The sequence below is a fragment of the Acipenser ruthenus genome, chromosome 34 (genome assembly GCF_902713425.1).
Source record: "Acipenser ruthenus chromosome 34, fAciRut3.2 maternal haplotype, whole genome shotgun sequence".
NCBI lineage: Eukaryota > Metazoa > Chordata > Actinopteri > Acipenseriformes > Acipenseridae > Acipenser > Acipenser ruthenus.
In genome coordinates, this window is record NC_081222.1 from 8,593,858 (window position 1) to 8,621,175 (window position 27,318).

The following is a 27,318-nucleotide window of genomic DNA, read 5'->3' on the forward strand; positions in this document are numbered from 1 at the left end:
TAATACAGCAGTATGCAGAAAACTCCAGGTTTGTCTCGCTAGTAATACAGCAGTATGCAGAAAACTCCAGGTTTGTCTCGCTAGTAATACAGCAGTATGCAGAAAACTCCAGGTTTGTCTCGCTAGTAATACAGCAGTATGCAGAAAACTCCAGGTTTGTCTTGCTAGTAATACAGCAGTATGGAAAACTCCAGGTTTGTCTTGCTAGTAATACAGCAGTATGGAAAACTCCAGGTTTCAGTCTCGCTATTTTAAAACAACAAGCAGACTCCACGTTGCTTTCACAGACTCGTGCAACAGACCACTACCCGCAGCTTCAACTGTTTGAAAAAAAAACAAAAAACACTCAATATGGATTGCTCTCCACGCATTAAATAACTATTTGTGTATTCGACATTGCAAACCGTGTCGGCGTCTTCACTGGTCCTGCACGTTTCAAATCACTCGCCACTTTATTCCTCAATCGTTGACTTGACATAGTTCCTGTCCCAACGAGTTTCCAATACACAAAAAAACATCTGTGGTGTCAAAGCTATATTTCATATATTAGTTTTAACACCAAAAACAAACAAAACTATTATGACTTATTGCTATACTGCATTCTTGCTCGCTCGCTCACTGCTTCAGCTATTACGTCACTTCCTACGACCATCCTCTCTCTTCCTCCACCCGACGTCTTTATACAATTTTAAAATGATTGACAGCCAAAGAGGCTAGTGCTGAATTCAATATGACACAAGCCTGCCATTAAATCGTCAATATTAGATACAAATACTCGTTTTTTTTTTAAGTTTATTCTAGAGGGTTTATGTAGGGTGTAAGTGTCTTGTTCAGATAACCATTCAGCTATATCCTTATCACTAACCCTACACCCCTCCTCCCTAAGAACTCTCTGTAGAGACTGTCGGCCTCCAAACCCCCCTGGATTTGAAACATCGTAATAAATTCATTTCATTTGCTGAAGAGTCATTCCTTCAGAAAAAAAGTCAAATAAATGCGGTGATTGTATAGTACAAAAATTGGATACTTTAAATGACGCATAAACAGGGGACATTGCCTTTCATAGTAATGCATTAAACAAGATTTTCACATTTTTCTAAATTACATTTTCATATACATACGTCATTTATAAACAATCCAAAATAGAAGTTTTTCAAAAAAGTTTTTAAAATACAAAAACACTACCCTACTCTAAAGCCTTAAGACTGTTTCAGGGGGTGACTATCGTGGCCGAGCGAGTGGTTATGGCATTAGACTTAAGATCTAACTGGTGAACAACCCTCACAGGTTCAATTCCTGTCGAGTTGTAATTGTAACATTTTTATTTTAAAAATATATCCTTTAACACTACAACACCCTTCTTTATTCTTCTTTCTGTCTTTTTCTATGCAATAGTCTATAATATTACATAATGCTTATATAAACTAGGGTACAACAGACGCCATTTTTAGCGTTGGTCTATTTTTTGACAGATATCCGGTTAATGTCAGAAAAAAAGGGGCAGGACATAAGGGTCATAAATCTAAACCCTGAACTAGAGGGTCCCGTATGATCGCTGCAAAAGGGGATGGAAAGATGTACATCGAAACCTCCTTCAGTATCCATAGGGCAACATGGTGTAGTCAGACTTCAATACTCTCTTATTGTACACAATCTGAAAAGTGGTCTATTTTCTAGCTGAAACTCTTTTTTTACTTCTGTGAATTTGGGTCCCTTTGATCAAGATTTTTTCAAGAGGGGTGTCTCGATCAGGACTCACGAAATTCTGAACCAAATCTTTCAGAGATGAGAGATTTAATAGTTTTGGAGTTTTCGTAATTAAGGGTTATGACACCCCACAATATTAAAGCATATAGCATGCAGAAATCAAACATTTATAAACAAGCATCCCTAAAGAAAAGCCCTAGATACATTTAAAAGAAAACGCAGCGGTCGTCTTGGAAAGATTCTTATCATATACCAAATAAAACCGCATCCATACGAAGAGAACCAATAACAAAAAAAAGATTAACATTTTTAAACAATCACCTCTAGATACATTTAAAATAAAAGCACTTACCCCAATTGTTGTTTGAAGTTTTCCATTCTTTTTGAGCGTCAAAGCACACAATATTATTATTATTATTATTATTTATTTCTTAGCAGACGCCCTTATCCAGGGCGACTTACAATTGTTACAAGACATCACATTATTTTTACATACAATTACCCATTTATACAGTTGGGTTTTTACTGGAGCAATCTAGGTAAAGTACCTTGCTCAAGGGTACAGCAGCAGTGTCCCCCACCAGGGATTGAACTCATAACCCTCCGGTCAATACAGCGAGGTATCTAGAACGAGAAGCAATATTTTCCAGCGCAGATCAGGCGAAGTTAAAAAGCAGCCTCAGACAGTCAAGGCTTCAGGTAGGCAGCAGAGTTTTATCCAAAGTGGAGTTTTTTCAAAGGAGACATCGAGCGAGGTTTAAATAACGTAAACTGAATACGTCATAAGCCATAAACAGTCTAGACATTACAGCCTTACATAGAATGTTTTTTTTTTTTTTTTAAGGAGACAGCTAACAAATTTAAATACAGTACACTGAACGCTTCATTACCCATAACAGGTCTAGACATTACATCCTTACATACAATGGATCATTTTACAGACAATGGAGCGTAGAGGGGGCAAGCTCGGGCATGAAACCTCAACAGCGGCTGTAGCAGCATCCTGTTGAAACTATCTATAAAGACTATTATTTCTATTAAAAATGGGGGTTTTCGCTTTGAAAATAACTTTAAATAGGTTTTTTTAGACTATATTTTGAAACTAATTAGAGACAGTTGCAATATTAAAATCAACTGACAGACGGTAGTATGTGGAACTGCTAATCAATCCTACATGTACCCTACAACATATCTTGAGTTTTAAACTGAAAAAGACGACCCTTATTCCTAATTACGTCTTATTTGGTCATAATATAATCCTATTAGTCCAAAGAATGTAGTGCTAACATTTACTAGCTTCTAAAATAACTTTAAATAGGTTTTTAGAGTACGCTGTAATATTAAAATCAACCATTATGTAGAACGGCTGAACCAGGTGTATTATGGGAAGGCTCCAACAACCTTAAAACTGAAAAATTCGAACCTGTGCTAACATTTATTAGCTTCTAAAATAACTTTAAATAGGTTTTTAGAGTACGCTGTAATATTAAAATCAACCATTATGCAGAACCAGGTGTGTTGTGGGACTGCTCCAACACCTACCACAACCCTAAAACCTGAAAAAAGGTAGGGGCCCAGTACATTTTTCCTCACACAATCATGGGTTAATTTTCAGTGTAATATTTTATATATTTAAGGACTCTCTGATTGTTAATAACCCAGGCTATTGTTTTGGAGGGACTTGAGCATTGTCAAAAGATAAATGCACACACTTTGTTCTTTCTCTTTTTTCTTTTTCTATGTTATAGCCTATAATATTACATATTTTTTTATTATTTTATTTTGTGTCATAGCCTATATTACATATTTTGATTCTTTTTCTATGTAATAGCCTATAATATTACATATTTGTATTCTTTTTTCTGTGTCATAGCCTATAGTATTACATATTTTTTATTATTTTTTTCTCTTTTTCTATGTATTAGCCTATTTATTATCTGCTAAAATAACTTTAAATAGGTTTTTAGACTTTAATTTGAAAATAAATAGAGACAGATGCAATATTAATAGCAACCGCCAGGGGGCAGTATGTGGAAGTGCTAATCAATCCTATAAGTTAAACCCATATATATTCAGTTTTAAACAGAAAAAAATTATCCTTATTCCTAATTACGTCTCATTTGGTCTTAAAATCATCCTATTAGTCCAAAGAATGTAGTGCTAACATTTATTATCTTCTAAAATAACTTTTTAAAGGCTTTTAGAGTATGATGTAATATTAAAATAAAGACTGCTGCAATATTAAAATCAACCGACAGATAGTGTCTGATAAAACGCCTTTACCACGTTTATTATGGGAATGCTCCAGCACCTACCACAACCCTAAAACCGGGGGAAATGTAGGGGCTCAGTACATGTTTTCCTCATCCAACCACGGGTTAATTTTCAGTATAATATGTTATAATATATTGCTGATGAATCTCTTTTTTGTGTTTAGGGACTCTCTGATTGTTAATAACCAAGGTTATTATTTCGGAGTGACTCAAACATTGCCAAAAGAGAAATACACACACACACCATTTTTTTTTTACGGATATCCGGTTAATGTCAGAAAAAAGGGGCGGGACAGAAGGGTCATAAATCATTCAAAAGGCATGGGAAAGGGGGCGGGGCTTAACGGTCATAAATCTCTCATGTGTTGAAAGGGGCGGGGCTTATGGTCATAAATCAACCAATAGGGCAGGGCCTATGGCCATACATCAGTCAAATGTGTAAAAGGGGCAGGGCTTGGGGTCATAAACCAATCGAAAGGGGCGTGGCTTAGAAAGTGACATTCGCTGTATCACCTTTACTACTGCTATCAATCCATATATATCAAACATGTATATATACTGTATATATATATCTCAAAGTTGATAAATTGCCATATATTTAACACATTGATTGAGTGAGTCACTGCAGCTCAGTTACAGAGAAGATCTACATACTGTAGCACTAGTGTCTGATCAGCATGTTACAGAAAAGCAACCCAAATCTGTGCACATTACCTTGTACAACAGCCAGCCAGATCGCATGAAAGCAGTTAATGAAAGAAATGTCACTCTGCTTTCTGTCTGGCGTTAAACAGGACCTTTGGGACTGCTGATGTGCATTATATATTCTTTATTTCTCAGCCTCCTGAGCCCCTTTCCAATTTTTATCCTTATCCTTATCCTTTTTATCTAACCTCACCTAACCAGATCAGACAATGTAATGTCTGTTGCAGGCAGCTAGAGCAGTAGAGCAGCTCCTAAACACAGACTTATCAAACAATAAAGAATGACAATTATATTTGAAGCATCTTACTGTTTGCAGCTCTCCTTTTATTAAGCGAACAAGCTTCTTCACAGACGTCTCGTTTTCCTTGCAGTCACACAGTTGTTGCTTACAGTCATTTTCAAACCAGTAGCATGCAACGATGGGTAATTCATTAGGGATCCCCAAGGGCAGGGGTGTGGAGTAGAGATCACTGGAGTCTGGTTTTTCATATGGTGTTAATTTCCTAAATACAACCACAGCAGCAAAGGAATCTTAAAAACAAAACAGAACTTGTTTTTAATTTAAAAAATGTACAACCCATCCACGTTTTCTACAGTCAGCACTCACATATCCGACCCTATAACATTTTGACTTCAGTGACGAATAAATGAGTGTGAAGCATATCTGATTTGATGTGTATGTATAGTGCCGTGAAAAAGTATTTGCCCCGTCTGATTTTCTGCATTTTTGCATATTTTTGACACTGAATGTTATCAGATCTTCAACCAAAACTGAAATGTTAGATTAAAGGGACCGAGTGAACAAATAACTTCCTGTAGTTATTGTTTAGTCTCTCACAGCGCCGTGGAGGAATTTTGGCCCACTCCTCCATGCAGAACTGCTTCAACTCAGTGACATTTGTGGGTTTTTGAGCATGAACTGCTCGTTTCAGGTCCTGCCACAACATCTCAATGGGGTTTAGGTCTGGACTTTGACTAGGCCATTGTGACTTCCTGGACGATTTTACGCCTTGCTGTTGGAGACATTTTGGCAGGACGGCCACTCCTGGGAAGATTCAGTACTGTCCCAAACTTTCTCCATTCGGACAGTATGGCTTTGACTGTGGTTCGGTGGAGCCCCAGAGCCTTAGAAATGGCTTTGTAACCCTTTCCAGACTGATAGGCATCAACAACTTTTTTCCAGAGGTCTTCAGGAATTTCTTTTGTTTGTGGCATGATGTGCCAATCTGTGACCAAATACAATGTGAAAAATGTGCAAAAATGCAGAACCCCACAGATATCCTGTTTTTTTTTATTGATGGTAAAGGTAGACATATATGGGAGGTGAAAGTAACAAAAATTAAATAATGAATGACTATTCATGAAATGTTAAATTTAAGCAAGTATCGAATATTTAATTTTAGCATCATATAATAAATACTAGCATTAAATATTAAATTCATGTATCAAATGTTAAATTTCAACATCAAATAATAAATTCAACATTGAATATTAAATGCATGCATTGAATGTTAAATACTACCATCGAATGTTAAAAACTAGCATCAAACATTACATATGATCTTTATACATTCAATGTGCCTTTCATCCATTCGTTGTGCACTTTGTCATTCGATGTGTTTTTTATCCATTCGATGCTTGCACTTGCAAACTGTCAATCAATCCCATCCGCCCCGCCCGTTCCCACCCCTTCCACATCGGGGAGATCGGTGTTCCTCCTTGTTACCTGTTAACCTGTTCAGCCAATGAGAGGCTTCGATTTTCAAACTGAAATACGGTAGCTGTCTTGTGCCGTCTGTAGAAATTAAAAAGGGTCTTGTTGTTTTACCTGTTTTGTGTGTAAACATTTTCATATTAAATAACGTTTTTTTACAACAGTTTTTATTTAATTAGGTTCACATGGCTGAAGCTGCTAGGCCCGACGTAGCGACCCAGCTACAGAACTAGGCTCGACAAAAAATTATTCTAGCGAGAAATATGCTAGAAACTAATACCAGTGATGATACCGTTTTGTACATTTTAGAGTGGCTTCAAAGTATTTTGTTTAATTCAGAGGCAAGCGGAATTTATGCGAACCGCCCGTTGGTGAAAGTTTTATCTGAAGTCATTTCTGAGTTACATCATGAGTTAACAGGTGTTGTACCCAATTCAGTACCCCCTCAGAAATCTGTATCCCCTGGCGCATTGTGCATGTGTAAAATGAGATCGTCCTACAGGCACATCTAATTTTTCTTTTGCTCGTGTCTTAGGTAAAATACGAGTGATGTGCACGTGCAGCAGTTGTCGGCTGCATATTGCAGTCATTTACTAACTTTTTCGACAGGACGGCATGATTTCTTTGTGATGTGTATAAATCAGTTATAGTTTGTTTTCATTAAAAACATCTTTCACATGCTGTGACAGGCTGGCTGCAGGGAGGAACTCAGACCAGAGAGAGAAACACACAGACAGACGGTGGTGATGAGAAGCTGAGTACAAATGGTAGCACTCAGCGTTTATTAACAAAGTAAAAAGGTTTTAAACACAAAACAGGACACGGCACTTCACGCCAAAATAAAGAGACAAACAAAAACGAACACACACTAACAAACACTAAACAAACACGTACTGTGCTGGTCCTCCAGCACCAGGTAGCAATTGCTCACTTTCTCTTTCTCGTTCTTTCTCCTCACTCTCTCCCGTTCTTTCGCCCTGACCACACAACCCCGAGTGAGTGCTACGTGTCTCTATATATACGATTGTGCTGGGATTCAATTACTAATTAATTATTCACTTGAATCCTAGCATGTGAATTCATTACGTGCAACCCCGTGCTCACATATTATTACATACTTTAAATGCACGTGAAGTGATGTGCAATCCCATGCCTAAATACAATTACATCTTAAATAACTCGTGCTGCACACACCGATTTATATCCCATGCAGCCATCTCTATACACCAACATTAACACACGCAACATACAACACATAACACACAAATGCACACAGGGGCGGGGCCACATTGCCACATATACCCCCCTTTGTGCGCAGCACACATGGCCTCAACGGCCACCTCCCCCCTTAAAAACCCAGCAGTCCAGGACAAAGTCTCGGGCTGGGAAGGGAGGCTTCAGTGGGCCCATGGCTGGCAATGCTGTCAGCACCCCTGCCAGTAGTGGCACGGCTGACAGCATGCTGGTCCACTCCTGCAGCAAAATTGCTGCGGGGGATGCTGGTCTCCTGACCTCTCCCCCTTTCTTCGTAGCCGGTAGCTCCCTCCTGTGGGGCTCCGGCCACAAGAACTCCTGCAGCGAAACTGCTGCTGGGGAAAGTGGTCTCCTGACGTCTCCCCCTGTCTTTGTAGCCGGTAGCTCCCCTTTCTGGGGCTCCGGCCACCGTACTCCCTGTGGTGGAGGTGCGGGAAGCAGAGACAGCTCCTGCTGTTCTGCTCCTGGCAGTGGCGGAGGCAGAGGCAGCTCCTGCTGCTCTCCTCCTGGCGGTGGTGGAGGCAGAGGCAGCTCCTGCTCCTCTGCTCCTGGTGGTGTCGGAACCAGCAGGTATTCACCCTCTGCTGGTGGAGGTGGGAGGGGCAAGCAGTCCTCCCACAACAATGAAGGTGGAACCAGCAAAATTAAATAATGAATGACTATTCATGAAATGTTAAATTTAAGCAAGTATCGAATATTTAATTTTAGCATCATATAATAAATACTAGCATTAAATATTAAATTCATGTATCAAATGTTAAATTTCAACATCAAATAATAAATTCAACATTGAATATTAAATGCATGCATTGAATGTTAAATACTACCATCGAATGTTAAAAACTAGCATCAAACATTACATATGATCTTTATACATTCAATGTGCCTTTCATCCATTCGTTGTGCACTTTGTCATTCGATGTGTTTTTTATCCATTCGATGCTTGCACTTGCAAACTGTCAATCAATCCCATCCGCCCCGCCCGTTCCCACCCCTTCCACATCGGGGAGATCGGTGTTCCTCCTTGTTACCTGTTAACCTGTTCAGCCAATGAGAGGCTTCGATTTTCAAACTGAAATACGGTAGCTGTCTTGTGCCGTCTGTAGAAATTAAAAAGGGTCTTGTTGTTTTACCTGTTTTGTGTGTAAACATTTTCATATTAAATAACGTTTTTTTACAACAGTTTTTATTTAATTAGGTTCACATGGCTGAAGCTGCTAGGCCCGACGTAGCGACCCAGCTACAGAACTAGGCTCGACAAAAAATTATTCTAGCGAGAAATATGCTAGAAACTAATACCAGTGATGATACCGTTTTGTACATTTTAGAGTGGCTTCAAAGTATTTTGTTTAATTCAGAGGCAAGCGGAATTTATGCGAACCGCCCGTTGGTGAAAGTTTTATCTGAAGTCATTTCTGAGTTACATCATGAGTTAACAGGTGTTGTACCCAATTCAGTACCCCCTCAGAAATCTGTATCCCCTGGCGCATTGTGCATGTGTAAAATGAGATCGTCCTACAGGCACATCTAATTTTTCTTTTGCTCGTGTCTTAGGTAAAATACGAGTGATGTGCACGTGCAGCAGTTGTCGGCTGCATATTGCAGTCATTTACTAACTTTTTCGACAGGACGGCATGATTTCTTTGTGATGTGTATAAATCAGTTATAGTTTGTTTTCATTAAAAACATCTTTCACATGCTGTGACAGGCTGGCTGCAGGGAGGAACTCAGACCAGAGAGAGAAACACACAGACAGACGGTGGTGATGAGAAGCTGAGTACAAATGGTAGCACTCAGCGTTTATTAACAAAGTAAAAAGGTTTTAAACACAAAACAGGACACGGCACTTCACGCCAAAATAAAGAGACAAACAAAAACGAACACACACTAACAAACACTAAACAAACACGTACTGTGCTGGTCCTCCAGCACCAGGTAGCAATTGCTCACTTTCTCTTTCTCGTTCTTTCTCCTCACTCTCTCCCGTTCTTTCGCCCTGACCACACAACCCCGAGTGAGTGCTACGTGTCTCTATATATACGATTGTGCTGGGATTCAATTACTAATTAATTATTCACTTGAATCCTAGCATGTGAATTCATTACGTGCAACCCCGTGCTCACATATTATTACACTGCTGGTGGAGGTGGCGGAGGCAGAGGCAGCTCCTGCTGCTCTGCTCCTGAAAGTGGCGGAGGCAGAGGCAGCTCCTGCTCCTCTGCTCCGGGCGGTGGCAGAGGCAGAGGCAGCTCCTGCTGCTCTGCTTCTAGTGGTGGAGGTGGAGGTGGGAGCAGCGTGTAGTCTCCTGGCGACAGAGGTGGGAGCAGCGTGTAGTCTCCCCCTCTTGCAGGGGACTGGTGCTGCTTTCCCTCTCTTGCAGGGGACTGGTGCGGCTCTGCCTCTCTTGCAGGGGACTGGTGCGGCTCTGCCTCTCTTGCAGGGGACTGGTGCGGCTCTGCCTCTCTTGCAGGGGAAACCAGCAGGCATTCTTCCTCTGCTGGTTGTGATGGGGACAGCAGGCATTCTTCCTCTGCTGGTGGACACGGGGACAGCAGGCATTCTTCCTCTGCTGGTGGACACGGGGACAGCAGGCATTCTTCCTCTGCTGGTGGACATGGGGACAGCAGGCATTGTTCCTCTGCTGGCAGCTTGGGTCCTAGGGCTGTGGAAGCACCAACTCCTCCCTTTTGGGCTGTGGACGCACCGACTCCTCCCCTTTGGGCTGTGGACGCACCGACTCCCCCCTCTTGGGCTGTGGACGCACCGACTCCCCCCTCTTGGGCTGTGGACGTTCGGGCTCCCCCCACTCAGGCGTAAGATGTTCGGGCTCCTCCCACTCAGGCGTAGGACGTTCGGGCTCCTCCCACTCAGGCGTAGGACGTTCGGGCTCCTCCCACTCGGGCTGTGGACGCTCAGGCTCCTCCCGCTTGGGCTGTGGACGCTCAGGCTCCTCCCGCTTGGGCTGTGGACGCTCTGGCTCCTCCCGCTTGGGCTGTGGACGCTCTGGCTCCTCCCGCTTGGGCTGTGGACGCTCTGGCTCCTCCCGCTTGGGCTGTGGACGTTCAGGCTCCTCCTCATAACTGCGGAAGGGACAGACGGCAAAGTAATGCTTACCCTCGCAGAGGGGGCACAACGGCAATGACAGCCGGTTGGGTCCTGGCTTCCTAGCCTTCTGGCGGAACCACTCCTCCGTGTCTTCCCCCCATCCCATCTTTCGGGACAGTGCCCGAAGAGCCACATGGACGGAGCAGTGCATGGTGATGTGACAGGTTTTGCCACAGGCAAAACACCACAGCCCTGCTTCCTCCTTTCCCCCTTTGCTCTGCTGTTGTTGCTTCTTCAGGCTGTTCTTTCACATTATATATATTTTTTTTATTATTATTTTTTTATATATAGTCCTGTGGGTTTTTCCACATCACCCGCAGTACCCTTTCTGGCCTGAGTCCTGGAGGCGCTGTCATCCCACTCAGACCAGAGAGAGAAACACACAGACAGACGGTGGTGATGAGAAGCTGAGTACAAATGGTAGCACTCAGCGTTTATTAACAAAGTAAAAAGGTTTTAAACACAAAATTCACTTCACGCCAAAATAAAGAGACAAACAAAAACGAACACACACTAACAAACAGGGACGAACACTAAACAAACATGTACTGTGCTGGTCCTCCAGCACCACGTAGCAATTGCTCACTTTCTCTTTCTCGTTCTCTTTCTCCTCACTCTCTCCCGTTCTTTCGCCCTGAACACCCAACCCCGAGTGAGTGCTACGTGTCTCTATATATACTGTTGTGCTGGGATTCAATTACTAATTAATTATTCACTTGAATCCCAGCACGTGAATTCATTACGTGCAACCCCGTGCTCACATATTATTACATACTTTAAATGCACGTGAAGTGATGTGCAATCCCGTGCCTAAATACAATTACATCTTAAATAACTCGTGCTGCACACACCCATTTATATCCCATGCAGCCATCTCTATACACCAACATTAACACACGCAACATACAACACATAACACACAAATGCACACAGGGGCAGGGCACATTGCCACACATGCACAGTTAAAACAACCTTTAAATAATGAATGCTTAATGTATTAACTATGCAATCTACCTGTTTATAAATGATTGTGCCGATTTCAAAGTAGCCTATTTTTTATATATTTTTCGATTTCAAAACTTGAAAGTTGAAAGTAAATGATCACGAAAGTCATATAAATGATATAAAAAATGCATCGTGCAAATTTCTACACACAAAACAGGTAAACAACAAGACCCTTTTTAATTTCTACAGACGGCACAAGACAGCTACCGTATTTCAGTTTGAAAATCGAAGCCTCTCATTGGCTGAACAGGTTAACAGGTAACAAGGAGGAACACCGATCTCCCCGATGTGGAAGGGGTGGGAACGGGCGGGGCGGATGGGATTGATTGACAGTTTGCAAGTGCAAGCATCGAATGGATAAAAAACACATCGAATGACAAAGTGCACAACGAATGGATGAAAGGCACATTGAATGTATAAAGATCATATGTAATGTTTGATGCTAGTTTTTAACATTCGATGGTAGTATTTAACATTCAATGCTTGCATTTAATATTCAATGTTGAATTTATTATTTGATGTTGAAATTTAACATTTGATACATGAATTTAATATTTAATGCTAGTATTTATTATATGATGCTAAAATTAAATATTCGATACTTGCTTAAATTTAACATTTAATTAATTCATTATTTAATTTGTTACTTTTACCTCGCATAGACATATACAGTAAAGCATAGTTTATTTAAATTACAGGTACTGGTATTTAATTTTATTTTTTAAAAGCTCTGTACCAGCATAGTGTATGATGAAGCAAATAAAGTAGTTTTATATCAATCCAGGCTGTCTTTCCAATATAAATGCAGTACCTAACTTGGGTATTTGATTTAATATAGGATTTATTTCCAGTGTATTGAAGTCCATCTCAGTACCAGCTCAACAGTGGCACCAGCCAGATTTAACTGAATTTACATTTTCTCTGCAGTGGGGAGGTTGTGTTATTTAAAGTGGCAGTATAAACGAGTGTTCAGTCCAGCTATGTGACAGGTATGGTTATTCATTTTGCAGCTTTATTAAAGAGATGTTCAATAAACTTGGCTAATATACTTACTGATATTTTCAGCACTATTCAGTGCACTCTTAATGTCATGAAAAACCCGGGTAACTTCATGAACATACAGAAAAGACGGAATGTCAGTGCGAACTGATACTTTACAAGTTCCTTTTTCTTCAATCTTCCTTGTAAATTGTTTACAGATCTCTGTATTTCGTCCTCCATGTTCATACACTAAAATTCAGAAACAAATAGAAATACAGCCGATTGATATAAATGTACAACAGTTTCTTACAGCACAGCCAATTTCCTGTCCGCACCTTTCCTTTTAATAATTGTAATAACTTTCCTTTTTACTGTTATGTTCAGCCAGGGAAATGTATATTGGTCAATTATCTACATCCTCAGAATTGACTCTTGTTTTTTTATTATTATATCTCCAGGATGTTTCTATTTCTGAGTCAGCTCTCCACCTGCCCTTGAATTTGGGTTTGATTCTGATCAGACAAGAAGGGAACATTTACAGAGCTGAATCCAGCTACTCCAAAAACACACCTAATATATTTTTATTTTTATGAAGTACATATAAATGACATTACCTTTAAACTCTCTGGTTTGAACATGTGCCATTTTGTTCTTCCTCTCCTATAAAGAAAACAGAAACTGCATTTACCCTCAATGCTAATCATGAAGAATATGTAAGACAGGGTTGCCACCCCGCCGGTATTTTACCGGACTGTCCGGTATTTTTATGTACTTTGAATCCCTGTCCGTTTTTTTTTGGAAGATGTCCGGTAATTCTAAGCATTCTAATCTATTGGATATGTTCTTAAAAAATGTGTTACAATAAACAATTTAATATAACATGTTGTGCTTGTATGAGTGAAATTCAAATACTATAACACAGCGGTGTGTAAATGCACCAGAAAGAATTGAGGTAACAACGTAAGCCACCAAAACGCTGGACCGTGATGTTTTTCATGTGTGCTCACCGCTGTGTGTTATCTGGTGTGAGCATGCGCGCTGCTGTTAAGTAGCATACTATAACGCTAAGCGCGAAACTATGAAGTAGCATACTGTAACGTTAGTCACAATGGCAGAGACAAATGAAGAAGAAGACAATAGGAGGGGAAGGGGCGTCCGGTATTTTTGTATCTCAAAGGTGGCAACCCTAATGTAAGAACATTACAACTCTTAATACTATTGAATTAAACTAGATGCCATTCATATGAAATGCTACATCTCTTTATTTTTGTAAAGACTGGCCAATGTTTTCTGCAGTATTGTAAAAAATTAAGTTTCGTTGTCTTTATCTTTTGAGCGGCAACTCACATTGTCAGTTAATTTATTTCTATATGTATTTATTTGTCTCTATTAGAGTCGTGCTATCTCTGCTCTTTTGGAATTGCCAATAAAATTGCCGATTAAACTACTTTGAATAACAATATGGACATATTCATAATATTAACTATGATATTTTCTTTTAATTTTCCAAGGGTCTGAAACACTGCTACTATCAGCCATTTACCTTAAAATTCAAAAGAAAACAAAGCCATGAGTATTATATGAAGCACAAACAGGGAAAGGATCATTGAACACCAACAGAAAGTCACCAAAAACAAGAAGCTCACCGCCGGATCGACCAAAGCCCATTCAGCAGTACTACCATGACCCAGTCAATCAAACACAGCACCAGGATCAGCCATGAGCCACAGGACAAACTTCCTAATTGTCATTACCATACACAAAAAAGCACAAAAGAGCGGAGATAGCACGACTCTATCAAGAACCAGAGCCACAAAAAATGAAACTACAACAGCACACCCATCATGCCTCAGTGTTTCAGTACAACCCAGAGGCAAAGCAAAAACAACAGCAGCAGGAACGTCATTGTAAGAACCCAGTCAAAGCAACAACAACAGCTAGAACACAGCCATCGGGACCCACACTCTCAAAGACAACAGCTAGAACACAGCCATCGGGACCCACACTCTCATAAGACAACAGCTAGAACACAGCCATCAGGATCCACACTCTCAAAGACAAAAGCAGCAAAAACAGGGATCAACCCCCCAGGGGAAACCCCCACACACAGGCTGGACATCATCAGTCCACACTGCAACCCCCCAGGCCAGCCCAGCCCAGCTCAGCTCAGCCCGGCACAGCAACCAGCACAGATATGCTGTAGCCCTCCAGCCCGCTCTGCCCCCACTAAGCTGAGGGAGATCAAGAGCAGCTCCTAAACCTCATCTGCACAAGGCTGATGAACTAAGGACACCTGCTCTATACTGCTAATGTACAACAAGTCTATCAACGCACTGCATATAGAGAATACATATATAAAGAAAATCATATATATATATATATATATATATGTGACGGGGGACTGCCCCGTCTTTATGATCAATGTTGGGACTGGCAGGGAGGGGGTTAAAATTCCTCCCTGCCAGGAAAACATGTGAGAATGTGGCTGGAGCCCTAATTGAATAATCAGCAATTATTGATTAATTGGGCTCCAGCCACAGGGGATAAAAGCCAGGGGAGAGGCCCTGACTAGAAGGAGAGTTCTGGAAGGAGAAGAAGCAAGTGTTTTTCTGTGTGTGCTGTTTTTGTTCATTTGGCAAACCAGTGAAGGCAATGCCCAGCCTGGAAGTCATATTTTTGTAAGTTTTGTTTTGTGTTTATTTTGTGTTGGAAACCTTTTTGTTTGGCCCTTGTGCCTATTTATTTGATTATTTTTGTTTATTAAAAAGCTTTATTTTGAACTTCAAACTGTCTCTGAGTCTCAACCTCAATATATAAGGCTTAAAAAACACACAAATTTAAACCAGTCCCATCTGGCATTATTTACTGTTTTGTATTTAAATTTTTTGTATTTAAAAAAACTGAGAAAAAATATTATATATATATATATATATATATATATATATATATATATATATATATATATATATATTATACACACACACACCAGCCCCAAACTGCAGGAGGCCCTGCTGAATTTATTCAACCTGTTACTAAAGGTAGGCTGCTTCCCTGACATCTGGAACCAAGGGCTTATATCCCCAATCTACAAAAGTGGAGACAAATTCGACCCCAACAACTACCGAGGCATCTGTGCAAGCAGTACTCTGGAGAAGGTATTCTGCAGTATCTTCACGACCTGAACACTGGCCTTCCTTACCGAACACAGTGTCTTGAGTAAGAGTCAGATTGGATTCCTACCAAATTACTGCACTTATCATATTTACACCCTACACACCCTAATCAACAAACATGTACAACAAAAATATAAAGGAACATTTCTCTTGTTTTATAGACTTTAAAAAAGCATTTGATTCCATTTGGCATGAAGGTTTAAATTATAAAATTATACAAAGTGGTGTAGGGGGTTAAGTTTACGACATAAGAAAGTCAATGTACTCAGAAAACAAGCGCAGAATAAAAATTTGCAACAAAAGAACAGAATTCTTCAAACAGGGTCGTGGAGTGAGACAGGGCTGGAGTCCAACACTGTTCAGTATTTACATCAATGAATTAGCAACGGTGTTGGAGCAGTCTGCAGCCCCTTGCCTCACTCTACACGACACAGAAATGAAATTCTTGTTCTACGCAGATGACCTGGTCCTGCTGTCGCCCACTGAACAGGAGCTACAGCAGAGCCTGTCACTGCAAGAGCAGTACTGTCAGACCTGGGCCCTGACAGTAAACATGAAAAATACCAAAATTATGATCTTCCAAAAAAAGGCCAGATCTCAAGGAAGCAGGTACCCCTTCACTCTACACCAGTCCACCCTAGAACACACCACACAATATACATACTTAGGCCTGACCATCAATGCATCAGGGAGCTTTAACCCGGCAGTGAATGCATTAAAAGAAAAAGCTTGCATCAAAAGGAAACTATACAAAATATATATACCTGTTAGACTCTGGATAAAAATATTTGACAGTGTTATCCAGCCCATTGTACTACATGGAAGCGAGGCGTGGGGTCCAGTTAGTCAACAAGACTACACAAAATGGGATAAACATCCAGTAGAAATCCTGCAAGCTGAATTCTGCAAAAGCATATTACAGGTACAGCAAAAAACACCAAACCATGCATGAAGGCCTGGATTAGGCCCTGCTCACCAACATGCAAAAAAGAGCACTAAAATTCTCGATGTATCTAAACAAAAGTGAGCCAGACCCCCTCCAGTACAAGGCCCTGCTAACCCAAGAGTTCAGCCCAAAAAAGAGAGTCCCCTCAGCCAGCTGGTCCTGAAGATCACTACACTAACCCACACTAACCAGCTTCAGGACAGCACTGCACAAACAATGCCAATTAGAATCAAACAAATTGTAAAACAAATCAAAAGCTCCTATTTGGAACACTGGAACAAAGAAACAAAAACCCAAAATAAACTTGATTGTTATCGGGCAAAAAAAAGAGACTTTGCTCTAGCAGAATATCTCTTCACTGTCAGAGATACAAAGCAGAGGCAGATCCTGACCAAGTACAGAGTGAGTGACCACAACCTGGCCATTGAAAAAGGTTGACACAGGCAGACCTGGCTGGCCAGAGAGAACAGACTCTGTGGTCACTGTGAGACCGGAGAGGTCGAGACAGAGATGCACGTTCTCCTACACTATGAGAAATACTCCCAAACAAGGGTAAAATTCCTTTAAAAAATTACTATTTCCCTCCCACGCTTCACACAATTGAATGATCTAGAAAAACTGGCAGTCCTACTGGGAGAGGGACACACAGCCCCACAGGCTGCCCAATATGTAGCCACAACCTGAGGCACACGCAGCGAACACTCTGCATGGAGGCATTCATTACTTTACCTTTCTACCACTGCTTTGTATTACATTATACCAGTGGTCATTATTATTATTGATATCATAATTATCATCATTATTATTTGTTGTTGTTATTGTAAATATATTGTTCATATGATATTTAATGTAATTGCTTTGGCAATACTGCTGATGTTTGTCATGCCAATAATGCATATTTAATTGAATAGATAAAAATGTCAGCATGAATTCCAACACACCTTTAAACAGATCATTCACAGCTCCTTATTGTGAACTTTCAGTTCCATCAAATACTAGTCTATTTATTAAGTTGCGATTGGATTTCCGAAAGAATTTCTCTGCAGCTTGTGGCGTTAGGAATACCTGGTCTGTCCCGTTGAAGAATTTACGCAGTCGGGCCAGATAAAGCCATACTGGCGGCCCTCAGATTTTTCACATCGTCGTATGGGGCTCTCCGTTTCATGATATCCACACTGAAGTCTGGGAAAATGTGAACTCTGCTTCCTCGGAATGAATCTGCTCCTTCACCTGGAACCTGTGGACCTTTAAGATCATGGCTCTCAGGCGTTCACCCACCCCTGGCTTTGCTCCAGCTACGCAATGGGTTCTTTCCAAAGAGGGTGGGGATTCCAGGCCCAGCGTGCCAAGAACTTCCAAGAAAAATTGGGACAAACTCAGTTGGATCACCCTTCTCCATGCCCTCTGGAATATCAATGACACTGAGGTTGTCCCGCCTCGAACAATCCTCCAGGTCATCCATATTTGCTCTGAGTTTCTCATTTTCTGCCAGCAGGTTTGTGCAGTTTGTTTCCAGGGAGCCGAGACTTCATTGATATTTGTAACTGCTGGAAATGATATTTAATGACAGTGCAGTCTGCAATGGAGCAATTGCTGATTTGATTTTCGCTCGCAGAATGTCAATCTCCCGAATGCTTTCCAATGTTAGGGCATTCGGATCGCTGTGGTCAGGTCTCGCTGGACAACACTCCTCATCAAAGGTCTCGGTGAGTACGAGGCCCTCTGGAGCTTGTTTCTTACTTGGAGGCCTTGGCATGGTGTTCGAAGAAACATACGATTATAAAAGAAGAAAATAAAGGTACAAATAAAGGCAAATCTAAAGCAGCAAAGGTTTACTGATTGATCTTGACTTACCAGGAATAGTGTTGTGTAATAATTGTGGAGGACTGTTAAAGATAACTGTTTTATAGTAAGGAGCTCCCTTTAGTTCTTCTACTTCATCAGATGCCCCCTATTGGCCTCTCCGGGCAGAAGCTTTCTGCAGTACTTTATTATTCATTAATAACACTGATTGTGCTGCTGGCTTCTTAAATCTTTCCATGTGTATACTGAGAAGGTGTTTTGATTGCATGGTGTTGATTTATGGTTTGTTTTCTTTCTCAGATGATGGTCCTGTCCATCGTTTGTTGGTGGCTGAAATGCAATGCTGGCTCCCGGAATCAACCACATTGCAGCCTACCTTGCGCATCAGCACACGGTGAGGGTCTGGAGGCTGGACCCTGCCACATGCAATCCGACATAAAACAAATATATCCACTTTATCAATGGAAGACCTTTCGAACTGTTCACAAGAGATTAATCCGAGTACAATCAGAATGCTAGGAAATAATATAATAATAATAATCCCTATGATTTATAGTCTTTAAGCAGGGAGAGCAGGAATTGCAAGCTACATGTGTGCGCTCACTCTCACACACTAAATATATGCGCGGTGGAATCGTTGCAACACACAAAAGTTAAGTTTTGTTTTCTTTTTTCTTTGAGGGCTGAGTGCGGTCATGAGAAAGAACGTGTGCACGCGTGTGTCTGCCCTGGTATTTAGACCTGCAGGGGCGTGTGCCCATTGATAAATAGGAATAGGACTGGGAACTACTGCTGCTGTAAGGGTGTTGTGACTCTACTTGGAAGAAAATGAGTTTTTTCTCTTACAGGCCAGTATGCATGCTTTTATTTTATTTGATTTTTTTAGTCATTTATTCATTTAACTTTTTTCCCTCTGTTTTGCCTGTAAATAGTTTTGTAGCTCTCTGTTTTGTAAAGATGTTTTTATGACTTGTGTGTGAGTACTTCTCTTAAAGAGTGATTTGGTTACAAATCAAACTTGTATTGACAATGTCAACCCAGGGGACTTTTTCAACCTGAAAAAAGAAACAAGGACCAGGGGTCACAAATGGAGATTAGATAAAGAGGCATTCAGAACAGAAAATAGGAGGCACTTTTTTACAGAGAATTGTGAGGGTGTGGAACCAACTCCCCAGTAATGTTGTTGAAGCTGACACCCTGGGATCCTTCATAGAAGCTGCTTGATGAGATTCTGGGATCAATAAGCTACTAACAACGAAACGAGCAAGATGGGCTGAATGGCCTCCTCTCGTTTGTAAATTTTCTTATGTTCTTAAACGCTTTTGCGACCTCGTTCTTATTTTGCCCCTTTTGAAAATCATGGTCATAATGCTGACTTTACTTTAATGCTTACTTTTACCCACAGGACAATCTTGCACATATAAAGGCATAAGCTTCTTCAGTGACCGCTGTTGATGAAGCATGATCTTCACAACTACTACTACCATACACAGAAAACATCACTAATGTGATTTAGGGACCCTGAATCTAAACTGGGGGGGACAAGGAAAACAGTTTATATAATAACAAGGCCCCCAGTGCAGTATTTATCACCTTGATTGAGTGAGTCACTGCAGCTCAGTTACAGAGAAGATCTACATACTGTAGCACTAGTGTCTGATTAGCATGTTACAGAAAAGCAGCCTGAATCTGTGCACATTACCTTGTACAACAGCCAGCCAGATCGCATGCAAGCAGTGAATAAAAGAAATGTCACTCTGCTTTCTGTCTGGCGTTAAACAGGATATATTATATATTCTTTATTTCTCAGCCTCCTGAGCCCCTTTCCAGTTACCCTTTTATCTAAACTCACCTAACCAAAGATAGAGTGTGGTGAGCTGTAAATGTACACTCTCTCTTTAAATCTGTAAATAGCTGTCTGGTTATAGAGACCAGGGCCACCTCTCATGTGTACTAGCACTTAACTGTATTCTGATATTTTGCAACCACTGTAAATCTGCTAAGCTAAATAATAATAATAATAATATTATTATTATTTATTTCTTAGCAGACGCCCTTATCCAGGGCGACTTACAATTGTTACAAGATTATACATTATTTCACTTTATACAGATATGACATTATTTTTACATACAATTACCCATTTATAAAGTTGTTTTTTTTTTTTACTGGAGCAATCTAGGTAAAGTACCTTGCTCAAGGGTACAACAGCAGTGTCCCCCACTGGGGATTGAACCCACAACCCTCCGGTCAGGAGTCCAGATCCCTAACCACTACTCCACACTTAATAATAATAATAATAATAATAATAATAATAATAATAATAATAATAATAATAATAATAATAATAATAATAATAATAATAATAATAATAATAATAATAATAATAATAATAATAATAATAATAATAATAATAATGTATTTTGAACTTGGTCCGAGGTGTACCTGCATCAGAATCTTCTTAGGAACTGGGGCAGAAAACTTCGAACAGGCTTGAAAGAATTATATTTTATGATATATAATCTTTTTTTTTTCTTTGGATTTCCCTACATTGATATATTTTTGCTTTAATGAATTGGGGAGCTGTGAGATTAGGGTTTGCCAACTTTCCACTTTCTTGAAACCGGACATTAAGAACAGCACTGTATATTTAATCTATAACAAAAGCAATGTAAAAAAAACAAGTTAGAAAAACGCAACAGACGTTTAAAGGGGTGATATCAAACACAAGAGTCCAAGTTAGGGGAAGCAATTAGGCCAATCTTGTCAAGCAAATAGGCACAGTTGGAAAGGTGCTGGGGCCCAAGATTCACACAATTCTTGCTTCTGACTTGCCGCCTTTTTTTATCGCTTCGCTCCACGTTATGAAATGCTCTTTGTATGACGAAGTGACTGAGACACACACACACACACACACACACACACACACACTGAGGCACACACACACTGAGGCACACACACTGAGAAACACACACACTGAGGCACACACACACACACACTGAGACACACACACTGAGAAACACACACACACACTGAGAAACACACACACTGAGGCACACACACACAAACTGACATACAGACACTCTGAGACACACATACACTGAGACACACACACACTGACACATACGCACACACTGAGAAACACACACTGAGACACACACACACTGAGAAACACACACACACTGAGAAACACACACACTACAACACCCACAGTCTCAGTGCGTGAGTGTGTGTCTGTCACTTCAAATCATACAAAGAGCATTTCAAGTGGAGTGAAGCGATCAAAAAAAGGCCCCAAGTTAGAAGCAAGAATTGTGTGAATCTTGGGCCCCCAGCACCTTTCCAACTGTGCCTATTTGCTTGACAAGATTGGCCTAATTGCTTCTCCTAACTTGGACTTTTGTGTTTGATATCACCCCTTTAAACAGCTGTTGCATTTTTCTAACTTGTTTTTTTACATTTACAATGTTTTTGTTATAGATATCGCTTATTTTTTTACTTCAAATAATGAATAAAGCGAAGGAAAGATATGCGAGAATGTGTATGGTAAATAGACAGACAGACATTACAAGAGAGTAATAAGTAGAGTAATATAAGAGAAATGAGAAAAGATTTGAAAGTAAAATAATGGTAGAAGGGACTTTTGGACAGTATTGAAAGTGTAAACATTGTATTCTTATAGTTGCATGAGAGGTGAAAACAATATGTCTATTTTGGTAGGTATTGATATATTGATATTTACGTAGGTACAAAACTACAATGTTATAAATGGTTCAAAAAGTACATATGCATGTCCGTGCTACAGGGTAGTATACTAACACATTTTAATGCTGGAAAAAAACATTATTTTCCTTGATATAGTGGTGTTATGAACTTAGGCTAAGGCATTTGTAAAGCATTAGATCTCTTCATAAAAGGACATATACATTTGGTTTGCATTTCTTGACCATGGTTTGATTTCAATAAGTGCATCATTTGCATGCACCCATTTTCCAGTAGCACCCACAGCAAGAACAGACACATAGTATCCTGAAGTAACATCATGTTCTTGGTGTATGATAATGGAATCTAACTGGTAATTCCAGTTGTCCACAGTAATTGTGCTCTTCTGCACAGCAGTAAACTTAGCATTGTGTCACTTTGTAACGGTCCTGTCTGGTTTGGTTTCCCAAAGCATAAGTTGGAATGCAATCAGTCTCCCTGCTGATTGAATAAGTTCACGTTTCATGATTGGAGAAGTTTTGCATTGCCTACATTTGCTACCAGGAATCATTGCCCATTTGTCATTTCTATAAATGAGTTCTTCCAAACACATGGAATCTGTACCAGCAGGTACATGTAGAGGATAAACATACAACACCTCTTGGTTTGATGAGCAGTAGTTACATGTAGTACATAGAATATCATGACTTATTATGACTGAAACCATGCGAGATACTTCAGGACAAATTTCAGACAATTTGGTGAGAAACTGCAACATGTTGCTGCTCACCTCTATTGAAAGGTTCTCCTAAGAAGTGACAAATATCCACAGTAGTCAGAGATGCAGTGGATGGCAAGTGATCCTATTTGTGAACAAAGCTCCTGATAGCCTCTTGTTGACTGTGTTTTAATGAATCCTTCAGAGGTTGCAAGTGAAGAAGGAACTGCAATGTTGCATTTGCATAGCATGAGGTGAAATTGGGGTTGCTCAAGCCTCTGAATGGATGTGTAAGTGCAATGTTCTCTTAGAAGACTGAGGCTTTTGCTGTTCCTGAACATTAATGATGGCTCGGTGAATGAAATGCGCATGATCTTTTACCTTGTGTCCCTTGTGCGTGTTATTCTCCTTCAAGCTTTTCAACTTCGGACAATAAATCCCTCTGAGCCGGCGGTACTCTTCAACTGCAGTTTGACATGCGAAATGCAGGTGGGGTCAAAGATGATAAGGTGGATACCGCTTAGGAAGTAACTGTGGAAAGTGCAACGAAACTTTTTCCATAGGAGAAAATTGAGTTACCATGATCCATCATAACTGTTTTTAGAGTCATCCCCTGGCATTTGTGAATGGTGATTGCATGAGCACCAATGACTGGGAACTGCTCTTGAACAATGTAGACTCTACCCATGATTTCAAACTTTGAGCATAACTGTTGAAAGGTATGGTAAATTTTACGGTTATGGTTTTGAGCATACTTGTGTTTTCCAGATAGTAGGAAACAGCTTGAAGCTTCCCTATTGACCCATTGATGAGACCAGTGGCAAAGTCAATGTTCTTGCGAATTTGCTTAAAACAAATGCAAATGTGGTACCTTTACTACCAAACTAAATACAAATGCAAATATGTGACAAATGCTAAATGGACTTCAAATACTTTCCCATACAACAAATGTTACTTTATTAACATGAATTTGGCAGAGGCCTTTATCCAAGGTGACATACAAGGAAAGCAGTTTATATAATAACAACATAAACACAGTAATCACGTAGTTCATAATAATGAACAGGTATGTACCAATATAGGAAGCAAGTTACATAAAACAGTGTTTCCCAGTCTTGGTCCTGAGGACCCAGTGTTTGCTGATTTGTGTTCCAGCTGAGCTTTAAATTACAAATTGAACCCTCAATTGAATGAATAAAATGTCTGATCAGAGCATATGAATTATTTGTAGAAATGGCTGGCTGCACAGGCCTCAATTAACACTAATCTAGGACTACCTAATGTTAACTCAGGTAAAGTAGTCCAAGATTAGTGCTGATCAGGTTTGTGAAAGCAGCCAAAAGAGTTGGATATTTCAAGTTATTTCTAACATTGCATTAAGTCACTAATTGTTAGTTCAACTGGAGGATCAATGTAATAATTGAGAACTCAGTTGGAACACAAACAGCAGACAGTGGGCCCGCAGGACCAGGTTTGTGAAAAACAGACATAAATGATGAGATCTATGTATATATTTATATATGTGTGCATTGCACAATTATTCTTTTTACTTGTTTTGATTGTTGTTTTAATAAACATGAAGTTCTCAAAAGTGTCTTTGTTTGCATCTTTCAGGTTGATCTACTTTACCAGCAATACTGAAAAGTCTCTCTACTTTTTATTATGAGCATTATTATTGAAAAGTGTTTAAAATTGAAATATTTTTGAAGCTTTCCCATGATTTGAAATTCAAATGCAAATTCTTATATTTCAGAATATACCAATACCAAGTCAAATGCAAATAGTTCAGCAGATTGCATTTCAATTATTATTGATTTTTTTAGCAGACACCCTTATCCAGGGCGACTTACAATTGTCACAATTATATCATATTATGTTTACATACAATTACCAATTTATCCAGTTGTTTATACTGAATCTAGGTAAAATACCATGATCAAGGGTACAACAGCAGTGTCCCCCACCCGGGATTGAACCCACAACCCTCCGGTCAAGAGTCGAGAGCCCTAACCACTACTCCACACTGCTAGCCCCAAGGTAATGTGTCGATTTAGACCAAAGTAATGGTTTTGGAGACATTTTGTAGGGGAAACAAAAAAAACTACTTCAGATAATTCAAGAAAACAAAAATTGTTTAAGCACATATAATACAGTGGCTAAGATAGGAGTGTGTAATGAGCAAAACCAGGTGTCTGACCTTCATACATTTGGGTAAAATGTTGTGTTTGTGAAATAATAGAACAAAAAGTATAAAAGCTACACTGTAAAACACTTATTTGTCACACTTTTAAAACACTCCACTGGGTTTATGATTTTAAATGTGTTTAGGATTTAAACACCGTGTGGTGTTTAATTTATAAACTCTTAGACGTGTTTATGATTGTGACAGAAATACAATGAGTTCTGGTGATAAATCTTCCTCCCGACCTGTGAGGGCGCTAAAGAACGGGAGGAGAAGTATCTGGAAGGGCTGGCCTGACAGTTCGTTTCCGGGACCGGGAAGTGGGTCAGCCTGGAAGGAAGCGAGACTCTGTTGTAAGACCGTATTGATTTGACAGGTAAACGAGGGGCAGCTGCAAGTAATAAGGCAGCTGCAACCGTTTACCTAGATATCATGCGGGATTACATATAGGGGCCAGGGTAACGCTGTTCTTTTCCTTCGTTTGGGTTAAGCCAAGGACCGAGAAGGACGGTATAGAGTGAAGTACTGTATTACTCTGTAAAGAGTTGAGTGTGTGTGTGTTTTTGTTTGTTTATTACTGTAAAATAACTGTCTGTGTTTTTGAAACCACCAGACAGCTAAAGCACATCCGGAGCTGTCGCCTTGGGCCAGCACAAGCCGGATCACCACCTCACGAACTGTCACCGAATAAAAAGTGTATTCACTCACCACCAGCACGACTGCACGCACCCGAGACGGGTGAACGTGTTTTTGTTTACTTTGTTCAGGACTGTAAACCTGTGTTTTTCATCCCCGCGCTCTACACATCGTTGTGTATTGCCGGGGCTTATTATTTACAGTCGCTAGACCAGGATTTAAAATAAATAAAAGCATTTGTCACTGGATTACCGTTGTCTGCCTGTCACTCCTGCACCGCATCACCGCTACACCTGTTCCCCTTACTAACCACTTTGCCACAATGATTTGTAACACTTTTTAAATATTCATACACATTTACAGACGTGCTCAAATTTGTTGGTACCCCTCCACAAAAAACGAAGAATGCACAATTTTCTCTGAAATAACTTGAAACTGACAAAAGTAATTGGCATCCAACATTGTTTATTCCATATTTAATAGAAATCAGACTTTGCTTTTGATTTTTTATTCAACATAATATTGTAAATAATAAAACAAATGAAAATGGCATGGACAAAAATGATGGGACCGCTAACCTAATATTTTGTTGCACAACCTTTAGAGGCAATCACTGCAATCAAACGTTTTCTGTAGCTCTCAATGAGACTTCTGCACCTGTTAACAGGTAGTTTGGCCCACTCTTCCTGAGCAAACTGCTCCAGCTGTCTCAGGTTTGATGGGTGCCTTCTCCAGACTGCAAGTTTCAGCTCTTTCCATAGATGTTCGATAGGATTCAGATCAGGACTCATAGAAGGCCACTTCAGAATAGTCCAATGTTTTGTTCTTATCCATTCTTGGGTGCTTTTAGCTGTGTGTTTTGGGTCATTATCCTGTTGGCCCTGCACAGATTCAAGGCACCCTGTGCCAGGCGCAGCAAAGCAGCCCCAAAACATAACCGAGCCTCCTCCATGTTTCACTGTATTTATGGTGTTCTTTTCTTTGAAAGCTTCATTTTTTCATCTGTGAACATAGAGCTGATGTGACTTGCCAAAAAGCTCCAGTTTTGACTCATCTGTCCAAAGGACATTCTCCCAGAAGGATTGTGGCTTGTCAATATGCATTTTAGCAAATTCCAGTCTGGCTTTTTTATGTTTTTCTTTCAAAAGTGGAGTCCTCCTGGGTCTTCTTCCATGGAGCCCACTTTTGCTCAAAAAGCGACGGATGGTGCGATCAGAAACTGACGTACCTTCACCTTGGAGTTCAGCTTGTATCTCTTTGGCAGTTATCCTTGGTTCTTTTTCTACCATTCGCACTATCCTTCTGTTCAATCTGGGGTCGATTTTCCTCTTGCAGCCGCGCCCAGGGAGGTTGGCTACAGTTCCATGGACCTTAAACTTCTTAATATTTGCAACTGTTGTCACAGGAACATCAA

The 27,318-nt window shown here is 40.1% G+C and overlaps 1 protein-coding gene across 1 annotated transcript in view; it reads right to left on the reverse strand.

The window, feature by feature from the left end:
• Positions 1 to 27,318, reverse strand: part of LOC131704993 (tetra-peptide repeat homeobox protein 1-like) — a 335,084-nt gene that overhangs the window by 16,865 nt on the left and 290,901 nt on the right. The window contains exons 2-4 of the mRNA XM_059006837.1: positions 13,359 to 13,404; positions 12,817 to 12,993; positions 4,993 to 5,216 (exon numbers count right to left, since the gene is read on the reverse strand). Of these exons, the coding sequence (XP_058862820.1) occupies positions 4,993 to 5,216; positions 12,817 to 12,993; positions 13,359 to 13,389 (432 nt within the window). The 5' untranslated portion in view covers positions 13,390 to 13,404. The remainder of the gene's footprint in view (positions 1 to 4,992; positions 5,217 to 12,816; positions 12,994 to 13,358; positions 13,405 to 27,318) is intronic.